Here is a 20,342-nt window from a genome sequence, read left to right as displayed (position 1 = left end):
ATTCCATTTGAAAAATGAAAGTTAACAAGTTCAGCATTATCCTGAATAATGCAATATTATTTCAGCTGAATGTTTATTTGACAATAACAACAAAAGCAGAAACAAAACCAAAACCAAATAAACAAGGAAACAACTACTCTAAAATAGAATATAATGAACAGAAATATTTTGTCCTTGCTTGCTCACGAAAGTTGTCAATAATATTTCAGAAGAGTTTAATAAAAATATATATTCATAATATATACAGTATGTATTTTATATACATCATATTTATGTAAATATAATGTATATGTACATACTACACACACACTAATTGACATTCAATCATTGAGGAAATAACTCCAATTTATTTTTTACCAGTTAGCTGGAAAAACTGATTTATAAAATATTATAATAGCACAATCTATATATTTTAAGGTAACCAAAACCAAAATAAAATAAAACAAAACAATATAGATATAAAATTGAAAGCCTGTTTACTTTTTAGTTTCCACGCATACTCGCACCAGATCCATTATTCAAATGTAGCAACTTACTTTGTCCTCCTACTTGTTCTTTTATCACAATTGAAAAATATTCATTAATACAACATAAAGTTGAAAAATGTACTGCATCTATATTACCTCCAAATACCTCTCCTGACCATGCAATTTTAATTGCACTATTAATTTTAAGTATGCTAGTATTAACTTTTATCACTATAGATAAAATGATTAAATCCCTATATCTTGTTTAATTAATTTCAGGCAGCAAATACTGTGCCCTAATGATTTCTGAGGAAATATATATAATTTAACATCTTTTCACCCTTGATTTTTGTCAGTTATGTATTTGAGGTTCTTGTGGAATACAACATTATATTATGTTCTTCCTCTACAAAAACATGACTTTTATGCTTTTACTGTGATTTGATTTTGAGAGACTGAATATACAATGGACAATAGCCAGACCCTATATGAAAATAGAACTCTGACCCACCGTCTGCAACAACCAGCCCAAGAAACCAGCTCATTATCTACAATAACCAGCCCAAGAGCCAGGCTACTATCTCTAAGTCAGACTTGTAGGAAGTCAAATCACTCTCACGAGCAACAATCCAAAAAGCCAACAGTAACATTTAGTCTCAAATGGCCAGGACTTGATTAATAACTTTTAGTTTCCCTAATTTTTCTCCCCACTACCAGCTCAAGACCCATCAGATAAAGCAAAATATGCATCCTTAACCAATCACATAGGATGCTCTGCTTCTGGTTAGCCCACCACAGCTTCCCCAGGCCAACAGTCTCCAATCATACCATACTTGAAGTGAGCGCTTTTGTCCATGATAAAGCTTTACCACTCCTCTGCCTGCTTTTAAGTCTCTGCCAAAACGCAAGTGAGGGTGGTTAGCTCTGTTGCTATAGCAAACTCTGCCTTTGCTCGCTCTCATTCAGTTGATCTTCGTTTCCATAGATTATAAAAAATCAAGAAGTGATAAGCACTATTTGATTATACAAGAAATTATTATCTCCAAAACTAATTAATGTGACTTGAATAATTTGAAAAGATGCAAATGCTTTATTTCTAAGCTTTTGTCAACAAAATGAGAATGTTCAAAGTGTCAAGATCAAATGACTTTTCAGAATTCTTTAGTGAGTATGGCATATTTTTTACTCATTATTTTCTATATCCAATATAGTCTTCTTTCTAGAAATACTGTATAGCTATTTTGCCAAAGTTAATCATATCTTCTTATTATTATTAGAAGTGGTTGTTAATTTTTCCTAGTCTTTCCATGTCTGAAATTTTCTTAGTCCTTCCATATTTGAAAAATCTTAATTGTCTTGATATTTGATTGATTATCTTGCTGCTGGAATCAAAGTAGAATTTTTATATAGTTTGCCATTGTCTTCTCATTTCCATCTTTGCTCATGACAAGTGTAATATAGAAAATTATTTGTCCTTATAATTTTATCTCTTTTATTCTTACATGTTAGAATTTCTTCATTATCCAAGGAAATTCTAGATGTAGATTTTCAAATTAGTTAACATTAATTTTCCTGTTTGGTACTTATTTAGATTTTTTCAAGTTGAAAACTCAGGTTTTCTTTTGTTCAATATCTTTTTTCTTTCACAACAAATGTAAAACATTTTCAGCTGATCATCCATGTCTACCAACGTATCTTATGTTTTTCTACTTCACCCTTTTTGTTCTACATAATGCGAGATGTCCCTGGCTTTTTGCTAGATCACTAACTTAGTCTTCAGTTATATCCATTACATTGCTCAGTCCCTCAGTTATTATTTTAATTTCAGCATCTTATCTTTAATTTTAACACTCTGTTTTTTTGTTTTTTGACAACTTCTTTCTTCATTTCAACCTGCTTTTGTTTAATGAATGCATAAAATCTCAGATTTCACAGCACAAAGCAGATTTTCATTTTATTTTATCTGAATCCTCAACTTCTCTGTATTAGATGATTATTCTGTTTTATTTTAATCTCTGTCTTTTGAATTGTCATTTTATCTCAAAAAAAAAGATGAGTGAATGGATAAAGAAAATGTGATATATGTATATAATGGAATATTATTCAGCCTTAAAATAAGAAGGAAATCCTGCCATTTGTAACAACATGGGTGCATCTGGAGGATATTATGCTAAGGAAAATAAGCTAGGCACAAAAGACAAATACTGTGTTATCTTGTATGTGGAATTTAAAATATTCAAACTCATAAAGCAGAGGTAGAGGGGTAGCTACCAGGGGCTGGGGGAGAAGGAAATTGGGAAATGTTGGTCAAAGGGTGCAACATTTCAGTTATGCAAGATGAATAAGTTCTAGAGATTTCATTTACAGTATGGTGACTAGAGTTAACAATACTGTATACTTGTAATTTACTAAGAGGATAGATCTTAAGTGTTCTCACCACACACACAAAAAATTTATAAAAAAGAAAATGGTAACTATGTGAGGTGATGGATATGTTAATAAGCTTGATTAAAGTTATCATTTCACAATGTTTACGTATATCAAAACATCAAGTTGTACAGCTTAAACATATACTGTTCTTGTTTGTCAATTATATCTTAGTAAAGCCAAAAAAATTAAAAATAAAAATTAAAAAAAATACGAAAGTTGATGATTCCCCTTTTAATTAGGAATGCTACATCTGAATAAGTTTGGCTGGATGGGTTGATATACTTGCCAGACAGGTGGAGGACTCTTGTGTCCCCAAAGGGAAGAGTGATTTTCATCAGAAGGGACTTTGTGACATTTGCCTACTGGTAAAAGCTGTTTTAAATTTTTATTTTATTTTATTTTTTTTGCCGAGGAAGATTGGCCCTAAGCTAACACCTGTGCCAATCTTCTTCTATGTTGCATGTGGGTCGCCGCCATAGCATGAACAACAAGTGATGTAGGTCTGTGCCAGGGAGCTGAACCCAGGCCGCCAAAGTGGATGTACAGAATTTAACCACATGTTAAAACATGGGGCCGGCCCCCTGTTTTACTCTTTTTTGTTCCCCTCTCAAGTGGATTTTTTGGTTTACTGAAAACTATTTTCTGCTTCGTTCTTGTGTCCCAATACCCCCATCTGAGCCATCCTTAGAAAAAAAAAATCATCAAAGGCTTTGTGGTAGAATAAAAAACACATTTTTTTTGTATGTACATAAGAGACTGAAAAAAATTTTCCTTGACAAGAAAACATTAATTCAATAATTTCCCATGTGACTTCCCTAGGTCCTTCTGTGTGTTCTTGTATTTACAAGGGCTTTCTTGGATAGAACAATTTTTACCTATGGTGCTTATGGTTATAAATGTGACTTGTCTCTTTTTTCCCATTAATTCAATTTTCAATGTTTTGAACGCACCAAGAATTTTCAGAATCTCTTATCCACTGTTGGTACCCGATCTTGTCATTATGTTTTCTTTCTGAGATATTTATGATTTCCTTTTGGAATATTCTCTCTTAAATGTCAAGAGAAGATATGTCCAAAAGAGCAGGTTACGTTGCAGTAACAAACAATCGGTAAATTTCAGAGGCGTTAAACAAGAAAAGGTGATTTCTCACTCACACTGCACATTATGGTCAGGCTGGTATTACTTTGCTGAAAGTCCCCCTCCCTCAGGGACAGGCTACTGAGCCACCACGCTCTACAATGTTGCTGTAGAACAGTGTTGACAATGGCTCTTTTGAATTGAGAACACTACAGAATGTTTTGAGATCAAAACTTTATGATGAAGTTATATAAAAATATTTTACATTTGTAGTTCTTGCTCTCTGGCTCATCTACATACAATGTTTCTCCTTGCTTTCTCTCATGATGAATAGCAAAACTAATTCTAAGGTGAGATCAAATTTTTTAAACATATGATCTAGATCATTTAAAATACAGTGAACATAAATATATCACGTGCATGCTACTCTGGTTCTGTACGTACAAAGGAGTGTTTGCAAAGCACCTGATCAGGTAAATCAAAGTACAGACAGTAGAGTCTTATTGGCTCACTAGGCTGGTTATTTTACTATAATGTATATATGTAATAAATGTATATATACATTTATTATAATATATATACATTTAAAGACTGAAAATTAAACCTAGTGGAACAGGTTTACGAAACGTTGCTTGGAATCACCACGTTCTCCATGTCTTTGTCAGATGCAGACTAAAGGTGCTTTAATGATACAGACTGAGTCAGAGTGTAAATTTAGTTACAAAGCAATTCCAAGGCTAGTGTTCTTAATCTCTTTGTTGAAAAGAAAAGAGAAAAGTTCCCATTCAATCCCTTTTTGTTAATTGTATTTACCTTACTGGATACTTTAAATTAGAAAAGCAAAACATGATCTTAGTAAGAAAAATAAATACAACTCTAGTGCCATTTCCCTTAAGAAAAGCAATCTTAATAGTGTCTTATGTCTTTCCATAACTCTATCTCTGCCCATTCAAAGGTCTATTATGTAGTTATATATATACTAAACAGTACACTATGCAACTTTTTCTGGACCTAACAATATGTCATGGACATTTCCATGCCAATTCCGTAAAGAGAATTTTAATAGCTACATGACATTCCACATTGTTTATTGATGCATATTTAGATTCTTCTAGTTGTGTTACTTTCTATTGCTGCATAACAAATAGTTGGATAAAACAAAAGCCATCACATATTCTTATGTTTGTGTTTGTTTGTTTGTTTCTTGCTATATATATGCAACGCTGTGATAAGCTTCCAGAGCAGTGCCCCCCTCTGAAGGATCATGACTTTTCCAATATTCCATGGTACTTCAGTGTTATACAACAGTGGAAGATTTAAAGAGGTCATTTAGCTTGTGAAGGCAAAAAAGGTCTCGACTGACCTTCACCGAGTTCTCTCCTTACCTATGTAAGGAAGAAAGAAAATATTTCCCATTTACTAAGGTGGGAAATGAAATTTAGCTGAGAGAAATTCAGTGGATCTCAAGAGAACTTGTAATTAAGACAGATGGCAGGCAGCCGTGACCATCAAGGACTGCCCACTGAAAACCAGTAGGGACGACGTCTGGTAGATGGCAGCAGGAATCTATGATGGCCCTGACACTCCTTTTCCTCACTGGGCCACCTCTCTCTACCTGAGATTCGCCCTGCACCTGATTGCTGTACCTTCACTCTATACCTGACTCCTAGGAAATGGAGAAAACTACCAACATAGTGGCTCAAAACAGAGAGTCGAACTCCAAAACAGAATTAGAAATCACGTTCAATTAAAAGGTGAATTTATTTCAAATCTGAGTTTTTAGAATGAAATTTCAGCAGCATATACTCTAATACAGTGATTTTACACTTAAAAATCTTCTTCAATTTATAAAATTTCACAATAATTCCAATGTATGAGCTTTTACTAAAATATAGGGGCAACAGCATAGACTAGTTAATATTATCAGTGATAATTTAGTAAAGGCAAGTGTCTATTATGAGATTTTTGGTTTGGTCTATTTCTCCAGTAAGAAAGAAAGAAACAACAAAGGTGGTCATTACTAGGATAAATTTATATAAATTTTTAGTAAACTTTTATGAGTAACAAAAATGATTTTAATAAGAAAATAATTATATCTATGTGTTTATATAATAAAAATCAGGAAAAATATCACAGGGAATAATAGTTCTCTGCTTCTATGAAAAGTATATGTACTTTGTCTTTATTCTATACACATTTTATTTACTTATTGACTATTATGTTTGCATTATATTTTTAGGCACACATGATACAAAATAAAAGAAAAAAAGTTTAAGGGACATACAGACCAGTAAAATATCAGTAAAAGTTCACAGTAATGTATAATGCAAGGTGGTAAGTGATAAAATAATAAGCCCAGGATGCTCTAAGATCACTTGTAGTAAGAATTTCAAGTTGTATTTATTTTTTAAAAAAGACATTATCTCCATCAAGAGAAGTGTGAAGTTCCAAGGCCAATTTCTGTATCAGAATGTTCCACTGGCCACTATAGAAATTGCACCAGTTACAATTTTTACAATTACATGAACATATCTAGAACTGCCAAAACTCTGATTGGTTTGCTTTGTATTCAAATTTCCTACACTGAGGGGTATGTATACATATGAAAATCATTCTTTGGATATATTTTTTATTTATTGTTTTTTTTAAATTAATTAATTAATTATTTCTCCCAAAGCCCCAGTAGACAGTTGTATGTCATAGCCGCACATCCTTCTAGTTGCTGTATGTGGGACGCGGCCTCAGCATGGCCAGAGAAGCAGTGCATTGGTGTGCGCCTGGGATCCAAACTCCGGGCCACCAGTAGCGGAACGCGTGCACTTAACCACTAAGCCATGGGGCCGGCCCTGGATATATTTTTTAAAACATGATGTGCAGATTTAATTTTGGGGAATTCAGTCCAACTTATGGTGAAAGAATTTATCTATTCCAGTGAAGTACTTTCTATTATGAATTGATTAGTTTTATTGGGGAATTACAAGTCTGGTCTAATTTCAGCAAAGGTAAATGGAGAAACTAGGGAATCAGCAGTAGTATAAAATGTAATCTGGTGAATCACATCAATCATTGAATAAAGTGAGAGACTATATTGGTTTATGTGACCTTTCTTGAATTTACAACAAATTTAATCATATACAGGAAAATAAAATTAATCACTACCCCATGAAACAATAATGCATTTTTACCAGATATCAGAACAATGTACAAAAAGTTTTTTGTTATTAGTGCCATCCAGTCAATTCTGACTCCTGTGAACAACAGAGTGGAACCCTGCCCGGTCTTTTGCGCCATCCTCTTACCTTCCAGTGCTCTGTCAGGCAATGCTCCTCTGCTGTGCGTAAGATTTTCATGGCCAGTTTTTCCAGAACTGGGTGGCCAGTTCCTTCTTCTTAGTCTGTCTTAGTCTGGAATCTCCACTGAAACCTGTCCACCGTGGGTGACCCTGCTAGTTGTTGAAATACCAGTGGCATAGCTTTCAGCAACAGAGTAACACACAGCAGCCAGAGTATGACAACAGACAGATGGGTAGTGCGTGGTTCCCTGACCGGGAAATGAACCCGGGCAGTGGTGCTGAGAACGCTGAATCTTAACCTCTAGACCACCAGGACGGGCTTCAAAAAATTAAGAGGCTATATTTCAACAAAATTTTTCCTCCGGACAAAATTGTAAGTGAAAAGGGTCAACATATAATTATTCAGTAAATATTTACAGATCATTTCAAGTGAGGTGGTTGCAATTATAGAATATAGCAAAGCTAAAGTAGTAGAACTTCTGGGCCTCCTCTTCAAAAACCCTTAAAGATTCTGCTCTCACAGTCTTGAAATGCTGCCCTAAGAATGCGTGTGAAATATTCTCTCCCACTCCATAGGTTGCCTTTTCCTTTTGCTGGTGGGTTCCTTTGCTTTGCAGAAGCTTTTTATTTGATGTAGTCCCACTTGTTTATTTTTGCTTTTGTTGCCTTTGCTTTTGGTGTCAAATCCAAAAAATCATTGCCAAGACCAATGTCAAAGAGCTTACCCCATATGTTTTCTTCTAGGAGATTTACAATTTCAGGTCTTACATTCAATTCTTTAATCCATTTTGAGTTGATTTTTGTGTATGGTGTAAATAGTGGCCCAGTTTCATTTTTTTGCATGTGACTGTCCAGTTTTCCCAAAATCATTTGTTGAAGAGACTGTCCTTTCCCTATTATATATTCTTGGTTCCTTTGTCAACAATTAATTGACCATATATGCCCGGGTTTACTTCTGGGATCTATATGCTGTTCTATTGATCTATGTGTCTGTTTTTATGCCAATACCATATCATTTTGATTACTATAGCTTTGTAACATAGTTTGAAATCAGGAAGGGTGATACCTCCAGCTTTGTTCTTCTTTCTCAAGATTGCTTCAGCTTTTAGGGTCTTTTGTGGTTCCATACAAATTTTAGTATTGATTTTTCTATTTCTGTGGAATATGTCATTGAAATTTTGATAGGCATTGCATTGAATCTGTAGATTGCTTTATGTAGTATGGACATTATAACAACATCAATTTTTCCAAACCATGAATGTAGAATATCTTTCCATTTATTTGTGTCTTCTTCAATTTCTTTCATCAATGTCTTATAGTTTTCAGTGTACAGATCTGTCCCATCTTTAGTTAAATTTATTCCTAAATATTTTATTATTTTTGATGCTATTATAAGCAGGATTGTTTCCTTAATTTCTCTTTTTGATAGTTCATTGGAAAATGGATGATGTTTTGAGCCACTAAGTTGTGGGTTGGTTTGTTGCAAAACGATAGCTAACTAACAGACAAAAAGTTATGAGAAGATGACAATAAAAAAGTTATGAAACAGAAATTTTTGTCCAATATATGATTCATCAGTTGTCGTATGTGACTCCTCATAGGCACTCTAATTTACCCTGTAGAATTGTAGTGTCAGACTCACTTTATTGAAATGATCTCATTCTGAAGATTATGCCCCAGGGTAATGATTTTAAAATAGCTACTAGAATCCTGGAAGATATCCAGGGTGAAGCTCCTGAGATGTTTGGGCAGAACTAAATCAATCCCCCAACAAGCAACATATGAAGTAAGCACAGCTGGTGTCTCTCCTTGTTGCTTTGCAACAAAGAACACAGCTGCAAATAGAAGCGGGCCTAAGGTTAGAGACTTGCGGGGAACGGAGAAGATATGTAAAAGATAAAGGAAGTTTTGTTTTCTTTTTTTTTTTGGGGGGGGGGGGAAGATCAGCCCTGAGCTAACATCTGTGCTAATCCTCCTCTTTTTGCTGAGGAAGACCGGCTCTGAGCTAACATCTATTGCCAATCCTCCTCCTTTTTTTTTTCCCCCAAAGCCCTGGTAGATAGTTCTATGTCATAGTTGCACAAAGGAAATTTTAATACATCTTCAAAGATAAGGAATCTTGCAGAATTTAACGGTCATACAGTAAAACTTCATATCCTCTTTTTTCATATGTCAATCTAAGTTTCAGTACTCCATTGAAGTTAAAGTCTATAAATTATATACTCAGGTATATTTTCATAAAATGTGTGATTTTCATAAAATGCAATATTTGTTCTCTCTCCAATAAATTCAAAACCATTATTTCTATTACCTGTTATAATTTTTAAAATCTTTTTAAATAATGTTTAATTACATTTTATTATTACTCAAAACAGAATAGATATTTATACATTTCCTTATAAATATGTTTCTGTGAGAAACAAAAAAGATGTGAAATTTATTTTCAAGCAAATTGGATTGTGATCTGGTGTGCTTTTCTTTGAAACATTTTCTAGATATAAAGCAATTTTTTGAAAATTTAAAGTGACTGCAATACAAACAAATTTAAATTTGTACTAAAAACTCCTGATTCCAGGTGAAAGCAAAATTAGAATTGCAGAAATTTGGGTATACTTACATAAAATAGAAGAGAAAAAAAATTATTCATTGTTTTAAAGAAAAGAGATTTATCAATACACACAATTTAAAGAAACACCTTTACCAGCAATTTATGATAATAACATGTCATTGTATTATTGCTAAGTGTCTTAAGACTCTTACCATGCCCTTAACATCTGAGGATGGTAATGCAGTCTACAAATACAATTTTATCCAACCTATCTTCATTTCTAAAATGCCACACATGCACTTGAATGTTGACTCCCCAAACAGGTATAATTTTTTTGTGTGTGTGAGGAAGATCTGCCCTGAGCTAACATCCATGCTAATCCTCCTCTTTTTGCTGAGGAAGACGGGCTCTGAGCTAACATCTGTTGCCAACCCTCCTCCTTTTTTTTCACCAAAGCCCCAGTAGATAGTTGTATGTCATAGTTGCACATCCTTCTAGTTGTTGTATGTGGGACGCGGCTTCAGCATGGCCGGAGAAGCGGCGCGTCGGTGCGCGCCCAGGATTCGAACCTGGGCTGCCAGTAGTAGGGCGCGCGCACTTAACCACTAAGCCATGGGGCCGGCCCGGTATAATTTCATCTCATCATTATTTTCCTCTTTGTGCCATGACAGTTAATATTAGTAACATTTCACTTCATATTCTTAAGCTTCAGTTTTGAAAAACAGACATTTAGAAAAGTCATAAAACCAAATTAAAGAAGTACTTCTATAGAGTAATTGGTAGGAGGTGGTAATTTCACCAAGGTTGGAATGATAATGTACTGCGTATCTCAGGAAAAAAACATTAAATGCGCATTGATGAAATGTGTACAAGTCTCTTCAAGGGCTTCTTCAGGTTACATTTGCCCTTCATAATATTATAATGTCATTCTGTCCATATATGTTCATTTGTTGAATCTGATCACATTTTTAGATAAGTTAAAAAAAATAGCAAAACGACAGCCAGTAGCTTTAACAGACGCTCATCATAATTCAAATGGTCCTTTTCTAAATCAACGCTATAAAAACTGGCAGAGTTCTTTTAAAAATGAGAACAATATTGACTCTCAAGTAGCCACATCACCACTTTTCTTTCTGTGAGCACAAATAACCCAAATTTATTCAATGGTTTTCCTGGATGTTTTCATAATATTATGCATTTGAATATGGAAAGTAATATTTAAACATAAAAATCGCTTACCTGGGCAGATAGAATAGTTTTGGGTCATAAAATATATGGCATGAGCCTTTTAACACTACGGGACTCTCTTTGGAAGTGACTCTAAATTTAACAAATATCATTTCTCCCATCTATGTTTCTACTTTGAAATGTTTTCATTCTTTTATCTAGAGTGTTTCCTAAGGCAGTGATTCTCAATTGAGAGCAATTTTTACCCCCCAGAGAGCATTTGGTAATGTCTGAAGACATCACAAAATGGCAGAAGTGGGAGGGATGCCACTGGCATCTAGTGGGTAGAATCTAGGGAAGCTGCTAAACATCCTACAATGCGCAGGACAGCCCACACAACAAAGAATTATCCAGTCCACAATGTCATAGTGGCAAGGTTGAAAAGCACTGCCCTAGGGAGATATGATTCCCTAGATAATAGTTGAAATTACATGACGTAAATCAAAGAGATGAAGAAAAACCTATATTAAAACATGCATCTAAAACCATTTCAGTTTATTTTATATCTTTCTTTATTAAAACATCCAGAATGTCACAGATTTTGCTGATTATTACCCACCGACGAGCAATATACAACCTGGCAATATAGCACACATCAAGCCCCTGGAGGGCTCCATGACCATTACTTAGCACTGTAGATATACAAGAAACAATAATCTGATAAAAAACTTACACACCCAGGAAGTCTCTGGTCCTTCCTTCTTTTGCCTACTCTGTATTCTCATTGCAGATTTTGCTAATCTTTATAGAGAATCCAATGTTTGCATAATGATCCTGCTTATTCTCTCTTAAAACACGCACACACACACACCCCTACACCACTAAGCAGACTATAAACCCACAGGGAAGAGAGGGATATTTTTCATCATTGTATCCTCTATGTGGAATGCCCATTTTTTCCTTGTCTAGCTCACAAACTGCTGTGCAACATGTAAGATTCAGTGAGGACATCTTCTCTCATCTGTAAGCTGGGCTCCCTGTCCAACTCTAGGGTTCCTCTATTTTTTGCTTATGAAACACTACATTGAAATTTTCTGTTTATATGTCTTCAGCCTGCTCAAATTAGGGGCCTTGTTGTATTTCAAGCCACTATCACAGTTCTCAGCACACGAAATGCCTTCACTCTCTCTCCCTCTCTCCAGAAAGAATCAGAGAGATATAAGGAGAGAGATTGTTTTCAATGACTGGATGAATCAAAACTGAATTAATGAGTATACGGTAAAAAAAAAAATGATCTTATCAGGCACCATATGTTGAGAAAATTTTGTCGTCACCTAGCTACACTATTGTTAGCCTTTATTAGTATTGGAAACTGATATAGCTTTAAATTAAGCGTAAATATTATTAAAATTTTGTTTTTATTATCACAAATCTACATTTTACTTTTTATCATTTCATAAATAACATGTATGTATATTATTTTAATAAAGAAGAATGTATTTCTCTCATACGAGATAAAGCCATAAGCCATTTGTTTAGAAGTAATCAGTTTCACCCGCGTGCATGTGTGTGCACGTTTCCTTCAGATGTTTCCTGTGTATATGCATGCGGATTCTGCAACACATCTTTATTTTCTAAAATAAATTGGAGACTATTCCACGTGGACTTCTGAAAACTTCTTTCTCACTAAAACAATATAGATCTTTGTATGTCAGCATAAACAGTTTGAATTCATTCATTTTATGGCTGCCTAAGGCATCTGTATAAGTTTGAAGAATCATTTATTTGAAAACTTCCTTAGCAGTGTACTTTAAGTGTGTTTCCAATTTTTCACTGTTATGAACAACACTTCAATGGGCATCTTTTTACATATATCTTTGCATAACCATGTCAGTATATCTATAGAATAGTTTTCTACAATAGAGATTGTTCAACAAAAGAATATGTTCTTTTTAAAATTTTGTTAGATACTGCCAAGTTCCTTTCCAAAGAACTATGGAAATTCGCCTTTCTGCTAATGATTCTGCACATTAACAACTTTGTGAAGTATCAAATTTGCATATTTGGTAGGTGAACATTGGTATCTCCTTTTTCTTTGTGGTTTCTAGTAATTCATACTAGTGAAATTTGAGGTTTTTTTGTATAATTAACATGAATTTATTTTTCCTGTGAATCTCCTTCTAATATAATTTCCCCCTGTTTATTTGGTTGTAGTATATATTTTTTTCTTCTTGTTAAAAAAACTCCATATATAATAAAATTTAGTACTTTGCCCTGTATGTTTCTAAGTATTTCAATTGAACTTTCATCTTAGTAGGTTTCACATAATTATTTGATATCTGTATTTTCAAATGTTTATTCATTTAAATTCATGTCATATTTCTCATTAGTTATTGGATTCATATCTTACATTAAAAAGTCCTTCACTACATTTGTTTGTTTTGTTTTTGAGTGGTTTTTATTCGCAGATTGAAAGTTTCAGTTTTTATAGTTTAATTATGGATTTATTTACAATTTACTTGCCCTTAAGTGAAGGGGAAAATACACCATTTCACATTGCCCACCATCGTGACCACATCTGGTGTTCCATCTGAACCCCACTCCTTAGCGCAGTTAATGCAGCTACTTTCCACCCCAGAAAGCAGTCCTGGACTATTCCATTTGCCTCACCGTCCACACCAACTGCGTCACAAAGACTTTTCAGGTTATGGTACACATACCTACCTGGAACCTGCCTATTGTCTTTATCCATACTATCTTTGAGATATATATTTTGAGATTGTTAGAAGGATTTTTTTTCAAAAGCATGCTTCTGTTGGACTCCCTAGGGATTAGATTCTAGTACAAATAAATGACTATTCCTTTACTTCTAGGCAGCTTAGAATGAATTTTCGTCTTTACGGTCTGTAGCCATCCCCAAATCTTCTCTCTTCAACAAAAGGAACCATATAAGAATATCAAATCTAGTCTAATGAATCAAGAAGGAGACCCTCACCTCTGGCTCAATGAACTGAATGGATTCTGCAACATCCACTTTTTTGTTATAATTATTCCACAAATAGCTTGATCTGGATTTTAATTTTTTTAACTATATTAAAAACTGGAGGGGGCCAGCCTGTTGGCGTAGTGCAGTGCCCTCCACTTCAGCGGCCCGAGTTCACGGGTTCAGATCCCGAGCATGGACCTACACCACGCATCAAGCCATGCTGTGGTGACCCACATACAAAATAGAGGAAGATAGGCACAGATGTTAGCTCAGGGCCAATCTTCCTCACCAACAACAAGCAAACAAGCAAACTGGGAACTCAAAAGCTGAAGCTCTGCCTAGCTTCGAAATCTTTTCCAGTTCGAAATCTTTTCCATCTTCTTACTAACCATGTTATCTTAGGCAAATTACTTGATTCTATGTATCAGTTTCATCCTCTGTAAAACAAGGATAATCATAATGCTGCCCTCATGATGATACAAGCATGAAATTATTGCAAATGGCATGCAGTGCCTGGCACACAGTTAGTGCTCAATAAATACTCCTTGGAGCTGTTTCAGCAATTATTATCACAACTGCTGTGGCATCCTATAGTCTCAGACTCTGGCAAAACTAACTGATTGTTTTGTGGTGATCAATTTTAAATTTTCTGCAGAACTCAAAGTCTACATTCAAAATGTCCAACTTCCTTTTATCCACTGGTCGGAACTTGTATAGATACAATTGATTCTACGGTTGCTGGGAAGCAAGAATTAGATACCTGAAGTCAACTGTTAGCTATGCCACAGGCAGAAACGAAAATTGCTGCCATAGCAAAATCGTCTAGCATCACAATTATCTAGCGGAAGGGAAAGGAGTGATGGTTTCATGAATCATTCCCAAATCAAGGCACTTAATGGAAAATGGCATCACTGTTTCTTATCTGATGCTGAAACCTGTCTCCTATTCCTTTGGATTCAGCATTAGGTTCAATTCTTCGGTTATTTGGTCTACGTTAAAACCTAGAATTTTTCCAAGTACAAGTTCGACTCAGTGTAACTACATGTATCTGAAATCCAATTAAAGAGCTTAAATCGAGAGGTTTACTTTCTTAAGAAAGCTCTTGGGCTCTGCAGGACAGGGCTGGAGCATCAGTTCTGTGATGGGATCATTCTTCCATCTCACTCAGCAAAAGGCTTTCACTCTTATGATTGCAAGTGGCTGCTGCGTTTCCATACCATATCTGCATTTAGGCAGCAAGAAAGGAAAATGGCAACGGATGAAATATGTGTGCCAAGTGTGTCTTTTTGTCAGGAAATCTGTTTCTTTCCTGCAAGCTCCACCCCATTGGCCTTCACTTAATATCTTGCCATCTAGAACTACATCACATGGCTGTTCTTAGATGGAAGGAAGTGGTGGGAGGTAAATATTTAACTCTGCATAGTGTCACCCTGAACAAAATTGAGTTCTCTTAGTAACACAGAAGAGGGGGTTGAATGTTAGTTACATGACTCCCAGTGTCCACCTAAAAGGGAGAAGCACAATCCTACCATTTGTAACAAATGCCATATTTTTGTGTATACGTGTATAGTCAGCAGGGCTGTCAGAACACTCACTGCCCTAGATCAGCAGATGCCTTGTCTATCAGGACTATAACACCATCCTCTAACTGTTCCTCCTGCTTCCAGCCTCATCCCTGACATCCCTTACAATGGAGGCTAGTGAATTTTTTCTGTACAAGGCAATATAGTAAATATTTTAGGCTTTGTGAGCCATATACTCTTGGTTGCAACTACTCAACTCTGCCACTGTAGTGCCCAAACTATCATAGTTAACATTTAAATAAATGGGTATGGCTTTGTTCCAGTAAAACATTATCTATGAAAACAGACAGCAGGCTGGATTTGTCTCTCCTGCCGTTATTCGCTAGTCCCTTCTCTGTAATGTTAATAGTTTTTTCATTTCTAAAATCATAGTCAATGCATATATCACTCATTCTTAAGCACACAACGTAAAGTGAGTTTCTCCTTCCACTAACTTTCATATCACCTTCTATACGTTCATATTACAATGTGCATTAGATGCTATTTTGATGTTTTTTTCCCACAATAAAGAGTTCATGCACACACACACAACACACACACACAAACAATTTCTAATGTTCGGCCTAAGGCTTGCCATACTCTTTTAACAGAATCATGCCTAAAACCATAGTAGCAGAAGGATTTAAAGCTTACTCTGCTTTGTCCTTGTTCTCCACTTCTTTCAAATATTAAATATTTCTCCCTCAATTATACACATCACCGTAAAAGAACTTAAGAATATCTAGCTATTGCTCAATCCTAGCCTCCACACCAAAGCCCTAGATGAGGACTTTGAAATGTCTTAACTTGTTCCTAAAGCCTCAAACCACAGCCTTTGCTGCAATAATTCCTTTATGCTTCATGATTCTTAGACTGTACGGTATCCTTTAGCCTCCTCAATGTACCTATTTAAATTTAGCTGTGTTCACACACGTGCATATATCTCAGGATATATTTTTGATAACTTTTTCCTCTCCTTGTCATTTTTCTTGGCTTTTTGATCTCTGCTCTGATTCATTTCAAGTATTTTCATTTTCAACTATTTTCTCAAATATTTTTCTACATAAGGTCGGAAGATGATATACTTTCTGGATCTTTCTTGAAATATTATTTTTACCCAACAGATGAATCATGTTTTGACTGAACAAAGGATTTGGGGTTTCAGACATTTCTCTGTAGGCTGTAAGTGGTATTCAACTGTCAACCAGATTCCAATATTTCAAGTGATAATATGATGTGAATATATTTTTCCTAGTAGGTAATTTAAAAAAGCTCCATGTTTGTAACATTTTCTTTCTATATTTGGGCTTTAGGAACTTTGCCAAGACTTACCTAAGTTTGATTCGTATTTGATTAACCTCTCCTGGAATTCAGAAAGTCTATTAAACTTGTAAATTCAGTATATTCTTCACCTCAAGGAAAAAATATTATTGCTCTTCTCCTTCATCTGTTGTTTTTTTTGCTCTCTGGAACACATGTCATTCACACGATAGTCTAATGAACATATCCTCTAAGTCTCATCTTTTTCCCACCATTTCCGTATTTTTGTATTTTTGCTGTCTGATTTTTAATTATTTCTTCCAATCTGGTATGTTCTCAGGTTCCAGGTGAATCATTTGGGTCTTATCAGTGACCATTCATGCTTCAATCCATATGTTGACTTTTTGTTGTTTACTTATTTGTAGAAAACATGGCTTGGAGTTACAGAAATCTCTTCGTATTGTCCTTAAAACAGGAGTGCTCTTATTATCCACTGTTCAATACACTGTCTTTCTGGGTAATGGCTGCTCTGCCTGTTTTTCTCTCCTTGGTACTTTGCCTCTATAGTTATAGCTGTTTCCCTTGTGCTCCTGAGGGCTCTCATGTAGTTCCCGGAAGTACCTTACTAGAGGCATCCTCACACTTGATGCATCGCTGAGCTTTCTGCTTTTGTTAGACGGAAGGGGACTGGCAGATGAGCGGCCCATCCCTTGACAAGGTGCTAGGAGGAAGTCTGTCCTAGAGTTTACACAAACTCTCACCTGCCAAGGTTAATGGTGTTGAGCTCTTCAGTTTCCCCTCAGCTTTCCTTGGAGACCAATGAGCATGAGTGCCTTCTGGGCCTCTCTGGGGCTGGTCTCTTGTTCTACTCTGGTCCAGAGGGAGCCAGTTTGGCAACTGCTTTCTCCCCTGTGACTCTGGTCAAGGAGAACTTAGTCTCCCTTTCTAACCTGCTTCCTCAACAGCTCCAGGAACCATCTGCCTAGCACAAGAGAAATAAAATGGGCTGGAGTTGGGAAAGGAAGAAACTACAATGTTCCATTAAAAAACCTTATGCATGTGAGATGAAGGATGCTGACTAAACATATTGTGGTAATCACTTCACAACATATGTAAGTGAGGTCATCATGCCGTACACCTTAAACTTGTACAGTGCCATATGTCAATCATATCTCAAACTGAAAAAAATTCTCCAAATCAAAAAAAACCCCGATGTATATATTCAATTACACAGAGCAATTTGATTAATGATTAAAATAACCTTAATTTAAAATAATACTCATATATATGCAGTAAACTTAAGTATATAAAATCTCTATTCAAAAAATGTGTTCTCAATTCAGGCATAGAGTCTTATAGAGATAATAAAAAAATTATCATAGCTGAACTTTATTTTAATTGCATTTAAAAAATTCATCATATGAGATAAAAATAAAATAAAATGACTAGATCACAGAAATCTGTGAATGGTGCGAAAGCCCCACATCACCAGAGTGACTGGAAACCTAGATCATGATTTATCAACTGCAGTGTACGCTTTGCATTCAGGAAAACCTGAAGTCAGTCTCTTCTCAGCCATTTCCTAGACATGTGAATTCATAAAAGTTATGTAATTATTTTATGCCAGTTTTTACATCTTTAAAGTAGTATTCAAAATACTTCACAGAGTTGTTGTATATTTTAAAATAAGGTATGTAAATGCTTAGAGGTATCCGAAAAGGTTTATTGATTAATGTAGCTTTAACTCGTACTATTAATACTATTATAACTTGGTAATAAACTGCAAACTTAAAAGACATAGCAAAAGATTTCAGACATTATATTGTCTTTCTTCATCTATGTAAATTGTCACCTTGAATTTGTGAGTATGTTCTTAACAATATACATGAAGAATTTATGTGGTCAAAGAATTGTGTCGATTAAGCAATAATTGCAGGTGTTTTCCTATTTATGTTAATGTTTTTCTTGAGATCAAACCATTAATTACACTTATATGTTCAGAAATTCTTTTTAATGAATATTATAATAGCTAGACCCAATATTCTTTAACCCTTTAGGCCACAGGAAATTCTTACAATATTTTGAGACTTCTTCAAATTTCTCCACACATACAAAAAAAATTTAAAAATTGATTTTCAAAAGATGATTTTTGGATCCTCAAAAATAAAACTGCCAAAGTATAAAAATGATTTTTCTTACCCATGTCTGACATTTCAGGCACAGTAACGATGTATGGTCCATCTGTGAACTTTGGAGCGTTGTCATTGATGTCTTGAACTTTGATAATGAACTCGGATTCAGGTTCAAGAGGCTTGTTTGTCCGTCTGTCAATAGCCTGGGCATGAAGCACATAGTGGGTCTTCTGCTCTCTGTCTAGGCTTTTTGTTGAGTGGATGTCACCCGTGGTATCATCAATGATAAATATAGTCCCTGCACCTTCTCCAGTAAGGATGTACTTGACAGACCCATCACCTTTGTCAGAATTGGAGTGGAGCTGTAAAATACAAATGGAATAACTTGAGATGCAATTATATTCCAACCTCACATGGTGTTCTCTGAAAATTGCCTATCTATAATTTAATACTTAGTTAGATTATGACTTTTCTTCTATCCACAAGGTCCGATGTGTTACTACAATCATTTACTTTTCTCCACTTGGTATTAATATGGATATTTTTATCATTATCTAAGAGATCTAATTTTATTTTTAATAAATACTGTAGGAAAAAAACAATAATCCTTGCTTTCATTCTACTAAATCTACATTTCACTAAATACATAGAATAGAATTGGGGAGAGAAATTACCAGTAAATCACTGCTGCCTTCCATACTTGTAGGAATAATGTTTTTTTGTTTTTTTAAATTAATTGTTTGACATTCTATTTCAACCTTAAAATTAGAAAAAAAATATAGTAGGTCAAATTGAGATTAAAATTAACTACTAAAATTTCCACAAAAGAGGCACTGATTTGACACAGAGGCATTAATTTTATAATTTGAAAAAGTAAAAAGAATATTTTCTAGATCAATTGTTCAGATTTAGAACTAAAAGTAAAAACTACTTGTGGTTAGAATATTTTCTTTCTTTAGAGATTATGAAAATTTAATTCAAAATTTAAACAGTAGAGATAGATTTAATCAATAAGTATTAATTTTTAATTAATTAAGATATACTAACAAATTCTCACTTTTTAAAGCTAAAATGATCCAATATTCTTTGAATAGATATTAGAAAAGTAATATTTCTGTGGAAAAGAGGTCTTCAATAAGAAAGATAAATAGCGTTAAGATAATTATATACTACTTCTTTTTTCATTTACACATTAGTAAATGCTTTTAAACTGTTTATAGGTCATACTTAATATTCTACTATAACTTGTAACATCAATATTCAGTTAAACATTTCCGGGAATGCCACTACTGTTTTTCTAGGTAGGAACAACTGCAGCATTTTCTCAAATTGCAAACATGTATTTGAAGAATTGTTCTTCCCAAGAGATCTGAACAGTTACCCTTCATATGAAACCTTTTTGATCACAAAACCTCAACTAC

At 34.6% G+C, this 20,342-nt stretch overlaps 1 protein-coding gene across 2 annotated transcripts in view; it reads right to left on the bottom strand.

Annotated features, from left to right (window-relative positions):
- CDH18 (cadherin 18) overlaps window positions 1–20,342 on the bottom strand; it is a 305,318-nt gene that overhangs the window by 214,665 nt on the left and 70,311 nt on the right. For both annotated transcript variants that reach the window (XM_058564305.1, XM_058564306.1), the window contains exon 2: window positions 18,989–19,283. In XM_058564305.1, coding sequence (XP_058420288.1) covers window positions 18,989–19,283 — 295 coding nt within the window. The remainder of the gene's footprint in view (window positions 1–18,988; window positions 19,284–20,342) is intronic.

This window comes from Diceros bicornis, chromosome 20 (genome assembly GCF_020826845.1).
Source record: "Diceros bicornis minor isolate mBicDic1 chromosome 20, mDicBic1.mat.cur, whole genome shotgun sequence".
NCBI lineage: Eukaryota > Metazoa > Chordata > Mammalia > Perissodactyla > Rhinocerotidae > Diceros > Diceros bicornis.
This window is presented reverse-complemented; position numbering and strand designations above follow the sequence as displayed.